Below are 20,182 nucleotides of genomic sequence, written 5' to 3'. Positions count from 1 at the left end.
CTGCCTCCACTGTGTTCATCTGGAGCTCTCTTTCCTTGAAGGATGCATTGTGTGGGTGTCTCTAGAGAGCTTGTGCAGCCTGAGCACTCAAGTAGGGATCCTGAGTGAGCAGGGAGCCCAGCCTGGCAAACCCACGCTCAGAGAAGCATGGCAGAGGTGCACAGGGCCAGGCCTGGCAGCTTTGTGGCCCTGCTGCCTCAGTGCCAGTGCTGTGGGAGCATAGCAGGAGCCTGTCTGGGTGCAGCAGGGCTGGTGCCCAGCCATCACAGGGGCTCTGTGCTGCTCTCCCTTGTCCCTGCCTACAAAGGGCAGTGCTGGGTCCTGGTGCTGCTGCTGTGTTCCCCAGGCCTGCTGCCTGAGCTCTGGGCTTTGCTCTCCAGCAGAGTCTGGGAGCTCTGTATTTGGCAGTGCTCCCTGGAAGCCAGAGCGTGGCTCTGCACCTGTGTGTTGGGTGTTATGGTGTCAGCTCAGAGGCAGAGAGGGGAGCTGCTGATGTGCTGGTTTCCTCTTTGCTCCCTCACAGTGACTCAGGTTGCTGTGGAGGCAGCATCTGTGCTTTTTGCACATAGAAAACTCTTCCAGACCATTAAGTAATGGCCTCAGTACCTGAGTAAAGACTTAGCCACCTGCCTAGTTGAGGTGTGTGCAAAGGTGAGTTCATGTGTTCAGCTCTCTGGAGTCTTGGGCAGTCCAAAGCTAGGCTGGCCAGGCCCTTCCTGTGCTGAGCATCTCTGGTTACTGGAGGGCAGTGGTCACCTTTGGGAGTGGACACTAACAGCTCTTTCTCTTCCAGGTTTCCATTCTACTATGAACTCAAAATAGCTTTTGTAGCATGGTTGCTGTCTCCATACACAAAAGGCTCCAGCCTCCTGTACAGAAAATTTGTTCATCCAACACTGTCTTCAAAAGAAAAGGTAATCAGAGGTGCCTGGCTCGCCCCTGGCTGAGGCAGGGCTGCAGTGTGCTTGCTCCAGTCTTCCTGGCTCTCATTTTCCTGCAAGGCCTGGGAGCTGCTGGTTCTCTTTGCTCTTTGATTCTCCCTGTCTGGTTGGTGCTTTTGTTCTTTGGTGGTTGTATTTGTACACACTGGCATCTGTTCAGAGCACTCACACATCTTAACTGACCTTTGTACACTTGAAGTTGGGAGGGAGTGGGATAAAAATACCTCCTGAGCTTCTTCGCTGAGTGTGGCTGGAGCTGATGTTGGGGCTGGGTAGGATGATTAGAGAAACAGGGTCTGGCAGCCAGGGTAGGACTCTGCTGAAACAGGGCTCAGCAATGAGACACAGAGCCAAGGCTGTCTGGGAAGGGCTTGGCAGCAGCTGCCTGGCTGGGGCATGCTCTGGTGGGACATGGGGGTGTTGAGGTCCTGGGCTGAGAAACGTCTTGCTCCAACTAAAAGAGCTAATTCTGGGGGGGAGAGGTACAGCACAGGCTGCCTGGGAGATGCCTGTGGCTGAACAGGACACTGCCAGGCAGCTCCATTTGACTGATGTGGACACCCAGGCCAGGAATAGCTCAGCAGCCACATACCAGTGTGCAGGCTGCCGAGGAGGGACTGCTGCTGCAGCTGGCAGCTATCAAAGAGCTCTGCTTAGCCACAGGCAGGGCCTGAGGCTGTGTCTGTCCTCTCCAAGAAAAACTCCCTGCTTCCTGGGACCTTCTGCCCATGCCCCTCACAAGTCCTGCTTGTACGTTTTGGGTTGCCACCCCTTGTCTGCTGGGAAGAGAGGGGAGAGCAGTGCAGAGCAAGCAGCTTCCAGCAGCCTACAGTCCCTCCTAACCCAGCACTTCAGAAGCTGAGGACCAGAAGTCATTGTCAGGCATTATCACCCAGGCCTCTGTGTCCTGAGGGGGGCTAAGGACAGGAATTTGACTGCATATTGAACAGTGTTGGAGTCCAGAAGCTCTGATCCTATGGATTCTGTGGGCATATTGAAGCTGAACACTGCAGTAATGTGCAGAAATATCTCAGATGCTTCTGGGACTCCAGTCCTGGACCCAGGGCAGCTGCAGCAGCCCAGTGTCAAGATTCTTCTTAACTAGACCGTGAGCCCTTGTGGCCAAGAAGGCCAAGGCCATCCTGGGGTGCATTAGAAGGGCTGTGTTGATAGCTCCAGAGAGGTTCTCCTGCCCCTCTACTCTGCCCTGCTGAGGCCACAGCTGGAATATTGTGTCCAGTTTTGGGCCACTCTGTTCAGGAAGGACCTCAAGGAACTGCATAAAAGAGTCCATCCCAGAGGCACAGAGCTGCTGCAGGCAGTGGAACATCTCCCTGTGAGCTCAGCTGAGGCAGCTGGGGCTGGGAGCAGAGCAGCCTGAGGGCTGCCCTCAGTGCTGGGATAAAGATGTGCAGGGCTGGAGCCAGGCTCTGCTCAGGGATGGCCAAGCACAGCACAAGGGGCACTGGGGGCAAGCTGGAGCAGAGGAGGTGCCAGGGGAACAGGAGGGAAACTTTGTCCCTGTGAGGGTGCTGGAGCCTGGAGCAGGCTGCCCAGAGAGGCTGTGGGCCCCAGCCTCTGGGTCCCAGGCTTCCACCTGCGGAGTGCAGAGCTGCCACACGCTGCAGCCGGGCTGCTGCCCCTGCAGAGCTCTCTGGCAGGCTCTGGCTGGAGGAACAAACGCTGATCTGGCCCTGCCCGGAGCTGGGCAGGGGGAGCTCTGACCCTGTCCTCCTCTCTCGTTTGTGGTGCTGCCTGCCGTGCCAGGAGATCGACGACTGCCTGGTGCAGGCCAAGGACCGCAGCTACGACGCCCTGGTGCACTTCGGCAAGCGGGGGCTGAACGTCGCCGCCACGGCCGCCGTCATGGCAGCCTCCAAGGTAAGCTGCGGCCGGGGGGCAGGCACTCGCTCTCGGGCTTGGATCGCACCTCGCCAGCAGAGGTGGTGCCTGGCAGCCCGCACCAGGCTGCGGAGGAGCGCCTGACGGGCTGCGTTAGCGGCTGCTGCCCCGGCCCTGGCGGCCCCCGGCCCTCGCTGCCCCGGCCCTGCCGGCCCCCGGCCCTCGCTGCCCCGGCCCTGGCGGCCCCCGGCCCTCGCTGCCCCGGCCCTGGCGGCCCCCGGCCCTCGCTGCCCCGGCCCTGGCGGCCCCCGGCCCTCGCTGCCCCGGCCCTCGCTGCCCCGGCCCTGGCGGCCCCCGGCCCTCGCTGCCCCGGCTCTCTGCCGGCGGGTGAGCGCTGCCAGCACGCTGCCAGGGGAGCTGGTGTTCGGGCAGCACTTCTTGCAGCGAAAGGAAAGGCCTCCTGCAGCCCTGTGGGTCAGCTCCTGAGAAGCCTGCGGGATCCAGGGACCTGTAACCTGGGTACCAACAGGAAGCAGCTGTGATGTGGAGTTCCTGAAGGCCAGGAGCTTGTCTGCAAGGCTTACACATGGCATGCTGCTGGCTGATCCTCTGCTCACATGGTGCTGAGAGAACTGGCCCTGGCTGCTCTTGGAGGCTGGGGAGCTGTAGCCTGTGTGCTCCTTCTGGCTTAGAACCAGGAAAGAGATTCTGGCTCTGTTTCTTTGCTTGCATAAAAGCTGCAAGGACTTGGTGGTATTCTGTGGCCCTGCTCTCTGGCCATGGATCATGCCAGGGTGAATGCACAGAGCTCTGTGTTTGGGGCAAGCCTTGTGTGTGAGGTGTGGCTTTCATGCACCCAGAGACAAGGCCTCTTGCAAAGGGACAGTAGGAACCTGTGAATGGGAGCTGAAGGAAATTGTTTTGCCCAGTCAGATGCTTCCCTTGTGACCTCAGGCATCACTTCAGCAGGCCTTGGGCTCACCCTCTGTGCCAATGCATCATGCACCCCTAGGAGGCCAAACAAGATCAACCTCTAGAGCATGTTGCATGAAGGGTGTTACAGAAGCAGGGGGACACTGCCAGGCACATGCAGGACTGCAGGATATGCAAAAGCTCTGTCCTGCTCCAAAGAAAAGCCACAAACTGCTTCTCTTTTCCTTGCCAAGCATTCTGCAGCCTTGGCTCCCAGGCTTGCCTCAGTTCTCCTAAGCTGTTGCTCTTCAGGGGGAGGCTCTGCTAAGCCAGGGGCTGCTGGCTAATCCAGAGCTGGACTGAGACCTGGGATGACTGTGGAGCTGAGCACAGCTGTGTGTTACATACCTGGACAGAAGAACATTTGTGTGGTGCCTGTGTGACACTCGTGCTGCTGCTGGGTGAGCCTGAAGAAGTCACACCAGACAGAAACAGGCTCTGAGAACTGCCTTTGCCCTGAGCCCCATCCTGCAAGATTCTGTGCTAGAGCTGGCTTTGGGACAGGGTGGGAAACTGAATCCTGAAGGAATTCTGTCTCTTCTGTGGCAGATCCTGAATGTTGAGGCTCAACAGTAGCCCAGACCCCAGTGCCAACCTGTTCATTGCAGAACTGCAGCAGCTCCTCATCCTGGATGAGCAGTCAGCATCACTCTGCTTTTCTGGTGTTTTCTTGGGAATCTCAGCCTTGAAAAGTGGCTGTAGGGGCAGTGGGGAGCTGGGCAGGAGGGAGAAGAGGCTCCAGGGTACAAGGAAGCTGTTGTTTTGCATGAGTTAATGAAGCTCCCCATTCAGTGCTGGAAGACAGCCTCTCTGTTACTGGTGTGGTATTGTTGTGTGGCACATCTGCCAGCCCAAGGTGAGAGCAAGCAGCCCAGAGACTGCAGCCTGGAGGTGGACCTGCAGAGTCTTTCCTGCATGCTGCTTTGGCAGGGGAAAATGATCTCTTGATGAGATTGAGAGGTTGTTATGGGACTGGTTGGTTTGGGATTTTTACAGCAGAGCAAGGACTGTTCATGTCTTTGCTTCAGTCTTGACATTAAAATGACTTCAAGTGTATAAGGAAAAACAGAACCCTGTCTTCAGCAGTGGCCTCCAGCAAGCTGCTTGCATCTGTGTGCCCCAGGGTGCAAATCCAAGACAGCTCTCCTCCTCCAAAATGGAGTGGTGCTCCTGCTCCCAGTGGGTTACTGTGCACCAGCTCTTTGGGTACCCCTGCTTTATCTCAAATCCATCAGAAAGCCAATCCAGAAAGAGGGGAAAATTGAAATGCTGTTTCTTCAAGCCCACAAAGGTCAGGACAAGGGAAAAAGGACACAGCTGCATTGTGAGGAGTGAAACTGTGAGGAATGGGAATTGACTGAGAGGAGTTGTGAGGAAGGGAAAGCAAGATCCCCCCCTTGCTGGCAGGGGGAAGCAGCCAGGTTAGCTCTGCTCTCCCCTTGCTGGCAGGGGGAAGCAGCCAGGTTAGCTCTGCTCTCCCCTTGCTGGCAGGGGGAAGCAGCCAGGTTAGCTCTGCTCTCCCCTTGCTGGCAGGGGGAAGCAGCCAGGTTAGCTCTGCTCTCCCCTTGCTGGCAGGGGGAAGCAGCCAGGTTAGCTCTGCTCTCCCCTTGCTGGCAGGGGGAAGCAGCCAGGTTAGCTCTGCTCTCCCCTTGCTGGCAGGGGGAAGCAGCCAGGTTAGCTCTGCTCTCCCCTTGCTGGCAGGGGGAAGCAGCCACGTTAGCTCTGCTCTCCCCTTGCTGGCAGGGGGAAGCAGCCACGTTAGCTCTGCTGCTCATGCAATCACACCCTCAATACATTTACACCCTTCATGGTGTAAAGGTCAGGAATGGCTAAAGCAGGCTGTGTCCCTTGCCCTTCTCAAAGTGAGTCTGTTGCCTTCCAGGCAGGAAGGGCTGAGTGACTGTGACTGCAGCCTGTGGTGCTGCAGTGCAGGAGTGCTGAGCTGGGTGATGGGATGAGTGTGGCTGGGTCTGCATTCAGTTGCTGTGAAGGGAGCTGCTCCCAAGAGAGGAGCAGGTAGGGGTGGTAGCTGCTGCTGCTGCCCTGGTTTTCAGGTGCTGGTAAGTGTGTGGGAGAGCCCTCACTCGAGGAGGAGGTGCAGCAGAGCTGGGTTGTGCTTCCTGAGAGAAGTTCAAGAGACTGATTGCCTGGGGAACCCCTGGAGCTGGCAGGTGCCAGACAGGGCTGCAGTGCTGCCCTATGGGGAAGCTTCCAGGGAGGGAGGAAAGAGAATACTGCTTCTGAGGCTCGTTGTGGCTTTCCTGATGCCGAGGTTGAAGGGCACCCAGCTAGTCTGTGGTCAGTGTTGAGTGCAGATGGGAAGCTGAGCTCTGCACAGGCTCTCAGAGTTTGGGTCTGTAATGGGTCATGGTCAGGTCGGATCCTCTGGAGGTGAGTGCTGAGCTCCTGCAGCTTCCAGCAGCAAGTCAGCAGGAGGGTGTCTGATTTCCTGCCTCACTTGCATTAGTGGGCAAAGAAAAGATGCTTTTGTATTAAGAAATGGCCCATCAGACTTTGCAAGTGAGCACCTTCTGGGGGCACCTGCACTGGGCTGAAGGTGTGCTCAGCACAGCCCTGTCTCCAAGGAATGAGCTCACGTCCCAGGGAGCCTGTGCTGGGAGCCCTCTCCCACTGCATAGCCCTGAGCCCTCTTAGCTGATTTTGTGCTCCTCCACCACCCCTCAGCATCTTTGGTGGTCAGATCTTTGGGCCAGGTCCATCTCTCCATTCTTCCTATCCAGGGTGCAGCATGAAGCAGCTGGCACTCATTGTTCTCTTTGTGTCTGACAGGTTGCTGCTTGGGTCCTTACCAGGGGCTGTGAGCTGTGCACAACCTCTCCCTTATCTCTGAGCCCCTGGCCCTTTCCTCTTCCTATCTTAGCCTGCAGCGTGCTGGTGGAGGGCAGGCTTGTCTCCCTGCCTCCTGCTGCCCTCCCCTGCTCTGTTTGAAGTCACAGTTGGCACAGGCCTGTGCCAGTTCATTTCACGGGCAGAGGAGCTGTCAGTGTCCCAAGTACCCTGGCTCTGCCCTGCTGCCTTGCCTGGGGGTTTTCTGTCTCTCTGGAGAGTCTCATTTGGATGCTGGCTGGGCAGACACAGCACTGGGTATCTGCTCTCATTACTCCTGCTAGTGCTCAGCAGATCTTTCCCCTGCCCTTGGCAGTTTGCATCCCCACCAAAGAGCATAATCTCATTTGGGGCTCTCTAGCCCTGTGCTCATTGCTTGGTCACTGTCACACGCTGGGACTTCAAGTGGCTCAGTCCCCAGGGCAGGATGAAGAGACTGGGCAGTAAATCCTGCTGCTCCTCCTCTGCCTGCAGCCAGCTACCTGCTTCAGCCCTTCCTGCTCCCGGGGGCTCTGAGCACTGACCACCACCTTCCAGCTCACCACAGGGGAGGAAGAGAGAAGCCACAGCAGAAGAGCAGCAGTGAGGCTGCCACAGCTGCAGCGCTGGGGCAGGGGCAGGGCCGAGCTGCAGCACTGGGGCAGGGGCAGGGCCGCAGCTGCAGCAGTGGGGCAGGGGCAGGGCCACAGCTGCAGCAGGGGCAGGGGCAGGGCCGCAGCTGCAGCAGTGGGGCAGGGGCAGGGCCATAGCTGCAGCAGTGGGGCAGGGGCAGGGCCATAGCTGCAGCAGTGGGGCAGGGGCAGGGCCATAGCTGCAGCAGTGGGGCAGGGGCAGGGCCACAGCTGCAGCAGGGGCAGGGGCAGGGCCGCAGCTGCAGCGCTGGGGCAGGGGCAGGGCCATAGCTGCAGCAGTGGGGCAGGGGCAGGGCCACAGCTGCAGCAGGGGCAGGGGCAGGGCCGCAGCTGCAGCGCTGGGGCAGGGGCAGGGCCATAGCTGCAGCAGTGGGGCAGGGGCAGGGCCATAGCTGCAGCAGTGGGGCAGGGGCAGGGCCATAGCTGCAGCAGGGGCAGGGGCAGGGCCGCAGCTGCAGCGCTGGGGCAGGGGCAGGGCCATAGCTGCAGCAGTGGGGCAGGGGCAGGGCTGCAGCTGCAGCAGTGGGGCAGGGGCAGGGCCGCAGCTGTGGTGCTGGGGCAGGGGCAGGGCCGAGCTGCAGCAGTGGGGCAGGGGCAGGGCCATAGCTGCAGCAGTGGGGCAGGGGCAGGGCTGCAGCTGCAGCAGTGGGGCAGGGGCAGGGCCGCAGCTGTGGTGCTGGGGCAGGGGCAGGGCTGCAGCTGCAGCAGTGGGGCAGGGGCAGGGCCGAGCTGCAGCAGTGGGGCAGGGGCAGGGCCATAGCTGCAGCAGTGGGGCAGGGGCAGGGCTGCAGCTGCAGCAGTGGGGCAGGGGCAGGGCCGCAGCTGTGGCGCTGGGGCAGGGGCAGGGCCGCAGCTGTGGCGCTGGGGCAGGGGCAGGGCCCTCATTTGGAGGCCTGGGCACAAGTGGCCTCTCACTGGCACCAGCCAGGTTTGTAATGTCGGTGGCTGGCACTCAAGTGTCTGCAGGCAGGAGAGTGCTGGTGGCTAGGAAGCAGCAGCAGCAGCTCCAGCAGGCTCCTGTGTGCTGCCTGGCTGTCACCATGCTGCCAGCACTTGCCCTCTGGCACCCTGAGCTTGCCCTGGGCTCGGTCCCCGAATCCTCTACTCCCTGCTTGCCTTCTCAAGTCCCTGCCCAGCCCTGCCACGGCCTCTGTCTCTCCATCACACGTTGCCAGTTCCACACTCTCTCCCTCCAGCTCCTGGCTTCCCCACATCCTTACTCGCGTTCCTCCCTCCGCCAGGCCAGCTCTGCCCAGCAGGCCAATGTCCTGCCCCAGCCCCAAGGCCAGGCCTGCTCCTGGCCATCAGCGCTCCTCGAGCTGCAGCTGTGGCTCTGCTCTTCAAAGCGGAGCTGCAGAAAGCATCCCAGAGCCAGCAGCTCACCGGGACCCAGAGATTTCTGCCGTGTGCCTTCCTCTGCCCTTCCTTCGCCCTCCTGCCTGCAGGGCTGGGCCTCTTCGCCCCTTGCTGCTGCGGGGCAGGTCCCTGCTGGGGCAGGGCAGCAGGGCACAGCGGTGCTTGGCAGGGGGTGGGAGATGGGCCGGAGGGAGCAGGCGGCAGCGCTGCCGCCAGGGAAAGCCTCTCGCCTGAGGAGCGGCCTGGGAGCCTTCGAGGGGCACGCAGCAGCCCCTGGCTGTCCCTCCAGGCCTGCAGGGGCAGCAGGAGGCTGCCAGAGCGGCAGCTCTGCCTCCCGAGGGCTCAGCAATGCGGTGTCAGCAGCTGCCCGGCTGCCTGAGCCCACAGCCCCCTCCCTGCTCTGGCACTGTGCTCTCCATTCCCAGCTTTGGATTGTGCCCCGCTCAGGGCTGGGAGCTCAGCCGTTCAGGGCCCCTCAGCCCCTCAGGGCCCCTCAGCCCCTCAGGGCCCCTCAGCCGTTCAGGGCCCCTCAGCCATTCAGGGTCCCTCAGCCCCTCAGGGCCCCTCAGCCGTTCAGGGCCCCTCAGCCCCTCAGGGCCCCTCAGCCGTTCAGGGTCCCTCAGCCCCTCAGGGCCCCTCAGCCATTCAGGGTCCCTCAGCCGTTCAGGGCCCCTCAGCCGTTCAGGGCCCCTCAGCCCCTCAGGGTCCCTCAGCCCCTCAGGGCCCCTCAGCCGTTCAGGGCCCCTCAGGGCCCCTCAGCCGTTCAGGGTCCCTCAGCCCCTCAGGGCCCCTCAGCCATTCAGGGTCCCTCAGCCCCTCAGGGTCCCTCAGCCCCTCAGGGCCCCTCAGCCCCTCAGGGTCCCTCAGCCCCTCAGGGCCCCTCAGCCGTTCAGGGCCCCTCAGGGCCCCTCAGCCGTTCAGGGTCCCTCAGCCCCTCAGGGCCCCTCAGCCGTTCAGGGCCCCTCAGCCCCTCAGGGTCCCTCAGCCCCTCAGGGCCCCTCAGCCGTTCAGGGCCCCTCAGGGCCCCTCAGCCATTCAGGGCCCCTCAGCCCCTCAGGGTCCCTCAGCCCCTCAGGGCCCCTCAGCCCCTCAGGGTCCCTCAGCCCCTCAGGGCCCCTCAGCCATTCAGGGCCCCTCAGCCATTCAGGGCCCCTCAGCCATTCAGGGCCCCTCAGCCATTCAGGGCCCCTCAGCCCCTCAGGGTCCCTCAGCCCCTCAGGGCCCCTCAGCCATTCAGGGTCCCTCAGCCCCTCAGGGCCCCTCAGCCCCTCAGGGTCCCTCAGCCCCTCAGGGCCCCTCAGCCCCTCACCGTGGGGGAGGCTTCCCAGGGCATTTGCTGTGTGTTGAGGCAGGGCACGGAAGGGAATTGCTGGCACCGGTTAAGACTTTCCCCCCTCTGGTCCAGCAGCACTCTCCCTTGGTTTCCAGGGCCGGGCTGGGGCAGCCACTGCAGCTGCTTGCAAGGCAGTGTTCAGGTCCCTGGCTTGCCATGGCCATGGAGACCTACTGGTTGTAGGAGTTTGGAGCACGCTCTTGTGCAGGAGAGAGAAGCTGCTTGTTGTGGCATGGCAGTGGAGAACTGCACTTTCACTTGACACAGGAAAGAGGAGGCAAGGGTGGGGAGCATCCTGCTCCGAGGGACACTGCCCGGGGCCTCTGTGCAGTGAGAGGATCCTGCTGCTCAGACAGGGCAGTTCTTCGCTTGCCAAACCTGCCAGGGGACGCTGCTGGCTGCTCTGCTTGGTGGCAGATCTGTAATGGCCACACTGGGCCGTGGCCAAGAGCCTCAGAAGCCAGCAGTGACCCAGGGTACCTTTGGGGCCCTGTCGGTGTCCTCAGGAGGGCTGAGCGTGCTGCTTTTGGAAGGATCCCCTAAAGGATCTCCATTTGAGATCTAGAATCAGAGCTCTTGTGGCTGAGCTGTGTCACACCAAGAGGAGAAGCAGCAAAAGGCTTTCACGAGCCTCCCCCTGGCCATGGGGTGTTGTGAGCTGTTCCTGTCATCTTGTCACATGTCTTTCATTCCCAAGTCTTGGAGAATCCCTTCCCCAGATCAAAGCCCAGTGCTGTTTGAGCTACAGCCCCCGTGGCTGGCTGCAGTTTCTTCTCCTTGCTGGCTCCTTGGTTGGTGTCTTCAAGAGGCAGACAGCAGCCAGGGAATGCACAGCACAGCAGGAGCAAACAAATTCATACAGAGGGGCCAGGGGGGAGTGACAGTAACAAACAGTTCCCAGGAGAGGAAACGAGCTGCACAAACAAGGGTGGATGGAATTAAGTATCCACCATCAGCATTGATGGCAGCTGGCTTCCCTGCCAGTCTGTGCTGCTGCCTGACGCCACCCAAGCCGAGAGCTGTTCGGGGCTAGGCATTGCACAAAGGCCCCAGCTGCCCATGAGGATGTGGCTGGTAGGGTCCTGGTGTTCACAGAATCGCAGAATGTGCTGGGCTGGAAGGCAGCTCCAAAGCTCATCCAGCCCTCTGCACTCAGCAGGGACATCCTCCCCTGGATCAGGGTGCCCAGAGCCCTGTCCAGCCTCACCTGCAGTATCTGCAGGGATGGGGCCTCAGCCACCTCCCTGGGCAACCAGGTGGCAGAAGCAGTTTCCTCCTTCCCTCAGGCCTGTGCCCAGGGCATGCAGCTGGTGGCTTGGCTGTCAGCAGGACCTGCCTGCAGCCAGGCAAACTGCTGCTCCGGGCCTGAGGGATTGCCCAGCCTTACCCTACAGCTCCCAAGTCCTGCCAGTCACTGTGGCTGAGATGAGTGCCCTCTATCCCTCACCTCATCCTCTGCCTCTACCAGTCATAAGTGCCCTCTCAGACCTGCAGTCAGGGGTGGGCAGGCACTGGGGGTGTCTGCAGTGGAAGGCATCCCCGAGTGCAAGGAGCAGAGGGGCAGGCAAGGGGCTGGGTGTGCTTTGCTTTCCTCTTCAAGCACAGGTGCAGGGTAGCACCCTGTCGGCTGGGCTCGTGCAGGGCTTTCTCTGCCTCTCTGGGAGAGCTGAGGGAGGGGGAACCTATGCTCAAGTCCACAGGTGGGGGCCCTGCTCTTCCTGTGAGTCCCTGCACATGCTGCCCAGTCTCACCTCGGGGGTTTCTGCTTCAAGCAGCCCTTACTCTCCGAGCTCTGTGTGCTGCCACAATGGCTCTCTTCTTTCCTTGCTAGGTCTCTCAGCTGCTTCATTTACACTTGTATTTGGACCAGAAAAAAGGGCAGGTAATCTGCTGAGTGCTCCTACTAACCCCTAACTCATTTCTCCTCCCCATTTGAGCTGTTTTCAGCTGAGATTGGTCTGAGGCTAGAGGCTGTCTGCTGAGCTGAGTGCATGCTGAGCTTTGGAAGCCTTTGACCTCATCAGCACAGTGCCTTCCAGGTCCTCTGCTGGCAGCCAGAGCGGCTCCAGCAGCCAGGCAGGGAGCTTCGCACTTGGCAAACCCTTCTAACTCGGGTCCTTGCTGCTGCACTGGGCAGGCTGCCGTGTTTGCTGCTCTTTTGCTAAAGGAGCAAGGCAGCCTCTGTCCCACTGCTGTGAGCCCATCATGGGATGGTTGGGGTTGCAGTAAAGCTGCTGAGGCTGGGACACATCTCAGCAAACATTTCCTGATGGGTGTGGCTGGGGGAGTCCTGCTGACAGCACAGCAGTAAGTGGCATCCCGGGAACATGCACTGCCCCTTGCAGGGCACGTCTGCAGGACTCAGGCTGTGAGATGCATGCAGCCATGTCTGCTAGCATGGAGCAAAGGGGCAGCAAGAGGGACAGTAACAGGTTTAGTCTTGTGCTGGAAGTGTGGGAGCATGACTTAGTGCTCCCTTGCCTGTCCATTAACTGCTGCCCCTAAGCTGCAGGAGGCCAGCAGGTGCCCCCTGCATTAACCCTGCCCATACCTGCAGCTGCTTTCTCGTGACTTGACCTGCTGGAGTTCCTGGTTTGTGTCTCTGTGCTGTGCTGCAGGTTGCACAGCTGCAGGATGGCCTTTGCAGGCTGTAGAGAAGCCTGAGTAAAGTCTGCAGCATCCTCTCGGGTTGTCAGACTGAAGGTAGGATGCAGTCTGTTTGTTTCTAGTAGCTCACATGGAACTGATCCACAACATGCAGAATTGCAGACTGGGCCTAGTGCTTAGCTGCAGCTGTGTGCTGGGAGGGCTGGTCTGGCTTAAGGAGCCAGGCAGAGCTCTCTGACTCCTCTCCCAGGATCACAGGAACACTCCACACAGGGGCTGGATACAGCCTGGGAAGTGTACATGGAAATGCTGTTCCTATCTGCATGCTGCACTGCAAAGCACATCAGATACAAACAGATCCATGGGCTGGGCTTAACACAGGAGACCCTTGAGCCAGAGCTCCCCCAGCCTCCCCCCAGCAAGGCCAAAATTCAGACCTCAAATGCCCCCCCCATGCCTCTCTACCCCCCCATGCCTCCCTAGCCCCCCCATGCCTCCCTCCCCCCCCCAGTTCAGCCCAGAGAGGCTCAGGTAGGAGCCAGCCTTGCCCAGGCTGCTCGCAGGCTGCGGGAGGCTGAACCGCTGCCCCCTCCCAGACAAGAGCCAAGGGGGCAGGGCGAGGGGGGGAGGCAGCTTGTGCTGTCCCTCCTGAGGGCTAGATGCAGGCATTCTGGGCATGAAACAGCAAACCATTACGCTTCCATCCACCCCCAGCCCTCTCTCCAGCCCCCCTGTAAGGCTCCTCGCCGGTTTCTGGAGGGCACCCAGCCCCAAGCCGTGAGGAGTGTCCTGCGGGAACAGTGTTCCAGGCGTGTAACTCTGCCTCCCTTTGCAAAGCTGCACTTCAACTGTGAGTGCAGAGCCAGGTTAGAGCGAGGTGAGGGCATGAGGAGAGCTGCAGCTGCTGCTGATGGATGCCTTTTGCAGTGCCTGTCGCTGTGCTGACCTCAGGCTTTGGGAGGCACCAAGACTTCAGCTCCTTCCAGGCCAGCACTGGTTGCAGCAGTGTGTGCGCTCTGGGCCCACAGAGCTCAGTGTCTGTTCCTGGAGATGGTGATGCCTGCAGCACTTGCAGGAAGGTAGCCTGCAGGCTCTGGAAGCCAGCTTAGCCTGGTTTTGACAGCCAAAGCAAGGAGAGAATGTGCTGGATGTGGGTGAGTGAGATCTGCCTGCACCACAGCTGAGCTTTGACCCAAGCAGGTAAATGTTCCCAACTTAGTTCTGGATTAATAATGATGCTACATGGATGGGGGCTGGGAGTACCCTTAGGATCAGCTGCTGCAGCCTAAATGCCCAGGGCTTGAAGGGCTCTGCCCTAGTGCTGTTGGTAGTGCCATGGAGCTAAGCAGGAGTATCACCCAGTGGTGGCAGTTGCTGGGGGCCAGCCAAAGGTCCTTTGTGGTGTTTGAGTGGCACTGAGCCCTGCCCCAGCCTGGTCCTTCTCTGCCCCCAAACAGAGAGACCTGTCCCAGGAAGGGACCTAGTGACTTGGCAGATCCAGGGAGAAGAGGCAAAGAAGCCTGCAGGGGTCACTTTCAGCTTGGGCTGTACCTTCAGCCCGGGGGTGAACTTCCTTAGGGGCCAGCAGGTGAGGTGCATTGGGAGCAGGTACACTCCAGTGAGCAGGGAACAGAGAGACCCCTGCCCACACAAGGCCACCAAAACCTCACCTCCAGCAGAATCACTCTGCTGGGTCACACTTGGGGGATGAGGTTCAAGCTGAGTCTAGGCAGGCAGGCTTCTGCCCAGGGAGGGTAAGGCTCAGCCTGGGGAAGAGAAGGCTCTGGGGAGACCTAACAGGGACCTTCCAGTACCTGAAGGGGGCTGCAGAAGGACTCTTTGCAAAGGTCTGCAGTAACAGGACAAGAGCAGAGCAGATTGAGATTGGATGTGAGGAGCAAGTTCTGCACCAGGAGGCTGCTGGGACACTGCAACAGGTTGCCCAGGGAGGTGGTTGAGGCTCCATCCCTGGAGCTATTCCAGGTGAGGCTGGACAGGGCTCTGGGCAACCTGCTCCAGTGGAGGATGTCCCTGCTGGGTGCAGAGGGCTTGGACTGGATGCCCTGTGGAGGGCCCTTCTGACCCAGACCTGGTGCCAGATGTGTGCAGTGCTGACTCTGTTGTGAAAGCAAGCAATGAACTTGGTTTTCCTTTGGTTAGGGAACAGTAAGTCTGGTTGTGGATAAGAAGTGTTAGACTGGATGAAGTCTGTGCTGCTAAAACTTGCAGCTGCAGCCATGCAAACCCTGACAGTGCTGAGATTTCAAATGGCTGTGGCCTCACCTCAGCAGCTGCTGCTCTGACAGGGACACTGAGGCTGGGGGCAGCCGGTTCTGGGGCAGTCATCCCCTCGGTGGTGTTTCTGCTTGTGGTCAGGTAGAGATGTGACAGAGAGTTGTGTTATCTTGTGCCCTTCAAGCACCTCCACCCAGTCTGTCCCTGCAAAGACCAGAGGTGCCAAGATGGGGAAGGAAGGGAGCCAGCAGGGGGTGGTGTCTGCAGTGGCCTCCCCAGCCTCAGCCTTTGCTGTCCCTGCAGCTTAAATTTGGACAAACTGTGATGGGCTGCTGGGAGCAGCAATGTTTTGCTGTTGTCTGTGCTGTGAAACCCTGAGCTTGGCTAGTAGAAGCTCAAGGGAGGTGGAAAAGACCAAAGACAGACAGTTTTAGTTTGGGTTTGGGGTTTTTTCCTGGCTGAGGTCACAACTGTTGAGCAGAGCTGCCTTGACTCTGCAGTGAAGGCTGTGGCTGTGTGTGACCTGCCAGTGCAGCAGCCCCACGGGTCAGGCCCTTGTTTCAGAGCTCTCTTTGGTGCCTTTGGGCTTTACCTGCTGCTCTACCCCAAGCTGCCAAGCCAAGGATATTAACATTTCTTCTGCCTTGCAGTGCAAAAGGTGCCTGAAGTATCACCCTCCCTGCCAGGCTGGGCTCTGCTCTGCCTCCTGTCCACACACAGATCACTCCCTGGAGTGAAATGGCACTTGGGTTAGCTGGGCTGGGCTGGGTGGCTGCAGGGTAAGTCCTGGAGCCCTGCTGACACTTGAGCTTGCTGTGCAGAAGGCATCCTGCACTCAGGTTACATCAGCTGCTGACCTCCAGCTTTGCTGCTCCAGTCACTCTGCAGCAGCAAGACAGTCTGACTGCCCTGGGCTTGCTCAGCCAGGGTCTGTCTGCTGGAGGTAGGATGACTTTGGTAGCTCTAAATGAGCTGCTAAGAATAGAGTGGCTGTGCAGACTGCAGAACCCACCCAGGGCACCCTGCATGAGCTGTGGGCAGCTGAGCTCGACCCAGCTGAGCAGCCAGGCAGGGGACCTGCAGCATAGCAGCCCAGGGGCACTGCACAGTGAAGGTACCCTCGCTGGCCTGGGGGCAGTGACTGCTGTGCTCTGGAGGTGACAGACAGAGCCTGGGGAGCCTGCAGATACTCCAAACCTGCCTAGAGGCCATCATGGGCAGCCAGCTCTGGGTGACCCTGCCTTAGCAGGGGGATTGGACCAGGTGATCTCCAGGGGTTCCTTCCAACCTCCACCATTCTGTGAAGAACCTGAGCTGCCTCTTGGAATGAGAACTCCTCCCAGCAGTGGCTGCTCAGCCCTTGTGGAACGCTGGAGACGCGGCAGAGGCGAGCTTTGAGCGGCAGCTCTCAGCACTCCTCTGCCAAGCACACACAATCAGCACAGTCCTGGTGCAGAAGCCACCAAGCTCCATCCTCACAAATGCCTCACAAAGTAAACCAGATCAAGAAGCAAGAGAATGCAGTCTGCAGGAGTCCCAGAATGGTCTGGGTCAGAAGGGCCCTCCACAGGGCATCCAGTCCAAGCCCTCTGCACCCAGCAGGGACATCCTCCACTGGAGCAGGTTGCCCAGAGCCCTGTCCAGCCTCACCTGGAATAGCTCCAGGGATGGAGCCTCAACCACCTCCCTGGGCAACCTGCTGCAGTGTTCCAGCAGCCTCCTGGTGCAGAACTTGCTCCTCACATCCAATCTCAATCTGCTCTGCTCTTGTCCTGTTACTGCAGACCTTTGCAAAGAGTCCTTCTGCAGCCCCCTTCAGGTACTGGAAGGTCCCTGTTAGGTCTCCCCAGAGCCTTCTCTTCCCCAGGCTGAGCCTTACCCTCCCTGGGCAGAAGCCTGCCTGCCTAGACTCAGCTTGAACCTCATCCCCCAAGTGTGACCCAGCAGAGTGATTCTGCTGGAGGTGAGGTTTTGGTGGCCTTGTGTGGGCAGGGGTCTCTCTGTTCCCTGCTCACTGGAGTGTACCTGCTCCCAATGCACCTCACCTGCTGGCCCCTAAGGAAGTTCACCCCCGGGCTGAAGGTACAGCCCAAGCTGAAAGTGACCCCTGCAGGCTTCTTTGCCTCTTCTCCCTGGATCTGCCAAGTCACTAGGTCCCTTCCTGGGACAGGTCTCTCTGTTTGGGGGCAGAGAAGGACCAGGCTGGGGCAGAACTCGTTCCTCACATCCAATCTCAATCTGCTCCACTCTGGTTTGAAGCCATTGCCCCTAGTCCTGTCCTTGCAGGCCTTTGCACACAGTCCCTCTCCATCCTTCTTCCTTCAGGGACTGGAAGGTTGCTTTTAGATTTGCCTGGAGCCTGCTCTTCCCTAGGCTGAGACAGCAGAGTGGTTGTGTGGAGACTTCTCTGTCAGAGCCTGCAGAAACTGCAGCGTGCTGCCAAACCCAGCATGCAGAGATCTCTCTGGCAGTGCCAGGCAGCGCTGCCAGCTCTGCACTGCTCGGACAAGCAGGAGCCTAAGGGAGAGCCCTGTGTGACGTGCTGCAGTGTGCTGTGCTGGCCAGGCTGGCTGAGCAGGGGTAATCAATACTGTCTGGAGTTGGCCTTCCTGATTTCATCTTGGTCACAGCATCCACTGAGTGTTGCCTAATTGCCAGCAGCCAGGCTCTGTGTGTTTGTCTCGGTTCTTTGTCAAGGCTGGATGCTGTGAAGTCTCTTTCAGACCCTCCTCCTCTCAGCAAAATGTTCAAACCTAAATGTTCCTTCTGTCAGTTGTGCTTTCCACATTCTGAGTGTCCCTCAGTGTAGCAGACAGAGGGTGCAGGGGGCCTGCACAGAGGCTCTTTGCTGGCACTTTCACTGTGTGGCACTGGTGTAGGGTGAGGGTTAGCGAATTCAGGAGCTGGTTGCAGGCAGCTTTTTGGTGGGTGTGCAGCTCTCTGAGGAGCTGTGGTTTGAGCTGGAAGGTGTCTGTTAACCAGCCCAGCCTGCACAGGCAGCAGCTACACTCACCAGGGAGTGCTGGATTGAGAGCTAGTCTGGAAAGAAAGATCAATCTTGTGTTAGTTTCTTTCTTAAGCTGCAATAAAGCCAAACCAACCAACACACCAACCAGCCCACCACCTACCCAGCAGCAGCAAAACCCCAAGCAGCAGCAGCACCAGAATCTTTCTCTGCATTTCTTTAATGTCTTTATTAATGACCTGGATGAGGACATTGAGGCATCCTCAGTAAGTCTACAGATAACACCAGGCTGGGTGGCTGTGTCCATCTGCAAGAGGCTAGGGAGGCTTTGCAGCAGGACCTGGACAGGTCAGAGCCAGGGGCCAAGGCTCATTGGAGGAAGTTCAACAAGGCCAAGGGCCAGGTCCTGCACCTGGGCCACAACAACCCCATGGGGAGCTCCAGACCTGGGGAGGTGTGGTTGGAAAGCTGCAACTCAGAGAGGGACCTGGGGGTGTTGGTTGGCAGTCACTGACCAGGAGCCAGCAGTGCCCAGGGGGCCAAGGGAGCCAATGGCCTCCTGGCTTGGGTCAGAAGCAGGGTGGGCAGCAGGGACAGGAGGTGACCACCCCCTGTGCTCAGCACTGGGGAGGCCACAGCTGGAGTGCTGTGCTCAGCTCTGGGCCCTCCCTGCAGGAAGGACATTGAGGGGCTGGAGCCTGTCCAGAGCAGGGCAGTGAGGCTGGAGAAGGGCCTGGAGCCCCTGGGCTGGAGGAGGGCACAGGAGCAGAGGCAATGGTTCCAAGCTGCCCCAGGGGAGGCTCAGGCTGGAGCTCAGGAAATCTTTCTGCCCTGGAAGGGTTCTCAGAGCTTGGCAGAGGCTGCCCAGGGCAGTGCTGCAGTGCCCATCCCTGGGGGTGTTCCAGCAGCCTGTGGAGCTGGTGCTTAGGGCCATGGCTTGGTGCTGAGCCTGCAGTGCTGGGGGTAGGGTTGGCCTGGATGAGCCTGGAGGTCTCTTCCAGCCAGATGTGCTCTGGGATTGTGTGTCACTGTGGCCAGTGCCCTCCTCCCTGGGGCAGACTGCTTGGGGGGGTTATGGGCAGTCCCCACGGCAGGGATAGTGACAGACACAGGAAGAGAGCCCTTGGCTTGGTCAGGGAAGTTGTAGTAACTTAGGAGCCTGGGGCTCATTGCCACTGAGTACTCAATGGCATTCAGGGGCACAGCTACACTGTTCTGATGTCAACTAGTGCTGGTTCCTCCTGGGCTGGGGGGAGGGTTGGGCTGGAGGTCTCTCCCAGCTGGATGTGTTCTGGGATTTTGTAACAGTAAGTTTTTCTTATTTTGGAGTTGCAGTGGTTCTGTGCTTTGGGGGGGGGGATGGTGATTGTCAAGTGATTCACTTCAAAAGGGAGTTCTTTTGCAGATCATTTCCTTGTGTTTCTGAAGCCAAGCACCTCTTGGACTCAGATCCTAATGAAAGGAAAGAACCTATGGAGAGAGGCAACAACTTCCTGCTCCTCTGGAAGTGGCCAGGGTTGCTCTGAGAGCAAATCCCTGAGCAGAGATGGTCACCACCAGAAGTCTGAATGACTTTGTGCGTAGAGCCACTCCAAAAGGCCGAGCAGAGAGGCAAACGATGCTTTTAAGAGCTCCTTTTTCTCCTCTCTTGTCCTGATCTCACTGAGCAAGGGAGAAAGGCTGCAGATACACTGTGGAACCTAACTCCCTTGTCTGTTGTTTGCTTGCTTCTTTGACTAGGGGCAGGGGGCCCTGTCCGAGCGGCTAAGGAGCTTTAGCATGCAGGACCTGTCGAGCATCCGCGGGGACAGCAGCAGCAGCGCTCCCGCCCCGGTCACCGTGCGAGCCAGCGGCAGGCAGAGCCAGCCCAAGGCGCCCCGCAGCGCCGCGGCCGGCGGCGGCTCAGGTGAGTGCGGGGGGAGGGCAGGGCCGAGCGAGTCCTGCAGCCGGCAGGAGCGCAGCAGAGCGTGCGGCACACAGGCCGAGTGTGCCTGAGCCTCGGGGCGCTTCAGAGAGCAGAGGGCAGCACCCTTGGGTCCTTGCTGCCCCTGGCACCGGGGATGGCCTCGGAGCGTGCAGGGGCGTCAGGCTCTGGAGTGAGGACTGCAGCTCACGGTGGGGCCTCGCTGAGAAGGGAAATGCAACAAGAGGGGATGAGGAGGCAGAGCAGTGGGCAAGGGCCCCCAGGTGGTTGTACAGCCTCTCCCTCCCATCACCTAGACACTGGTGTGAGCTCCCAGGCTGTCTCTCTCAGCTGGGCACACCTGCAGGTCTTCCAAACTGTGCAGTAGCTGTTACAGCATTGGCAGCTGGAGTTGCAGAGCTTGTCACTGGTGATGCCTGTTGAGAAACAACCCCCCCTGAAGCACTGCCAGGAGCAGAACCCCAGATCTGGCAGCTGTGTGTGGTGTGAAGGATGTCAGCACAAGCACAAGCCTCTGGGAAGGGCAGC

General features: G+C 59.6%; 1 protein-coding gene across 1 annotated transcript in view; it reads left to right on the top strand.

The window, feature by feature from the left end:
- REEP1 (receptor accessory protein 1) overlaps nucleotides 1-20,182 on the top strand; it is an 81,075-nt gene that overhangs the window by 42,497 nt on the left and 18,396 nt on the right. Inside the window, exons 4-6 of the mRNA XM_054172248.1 lie at nucleotides 794-914; nucleotides 2,709-2,822; nucleotides 19,471-19,636. Coding sequence (XP_054028223.1) covers nucleotides 794-914; nucleotides 2,709-2,822; nucleotides 19,471-19,636 — 401 coding nt within the window. The remainder of the gene's footprint in view (nucleotides 1-793; nucleotides 915-2,708; nucleotides 2,823-19,470; nucleotides 19,637-20,182) is intronic.

Source organism: Dryobates pubescens, chromosome 23 (assembly GCF_014839835.1).
Source record: "Dryobates pubescens isolate bDryPub1 chromosome 23, bDryPub1.pri, whole genome shotgun sequence".
Classification (NCBI taxonomy): Eukaryota; Metazoa; Chordata; class Aves; order Piciformes; family Picidae; genus Dryobates; species Dryobates pubescens.
The sequence above is the reverse complement of the archived record's forward strand: the minus strand, read 5'-3'. Positions and strand labels throughout refer to the sequence as shown.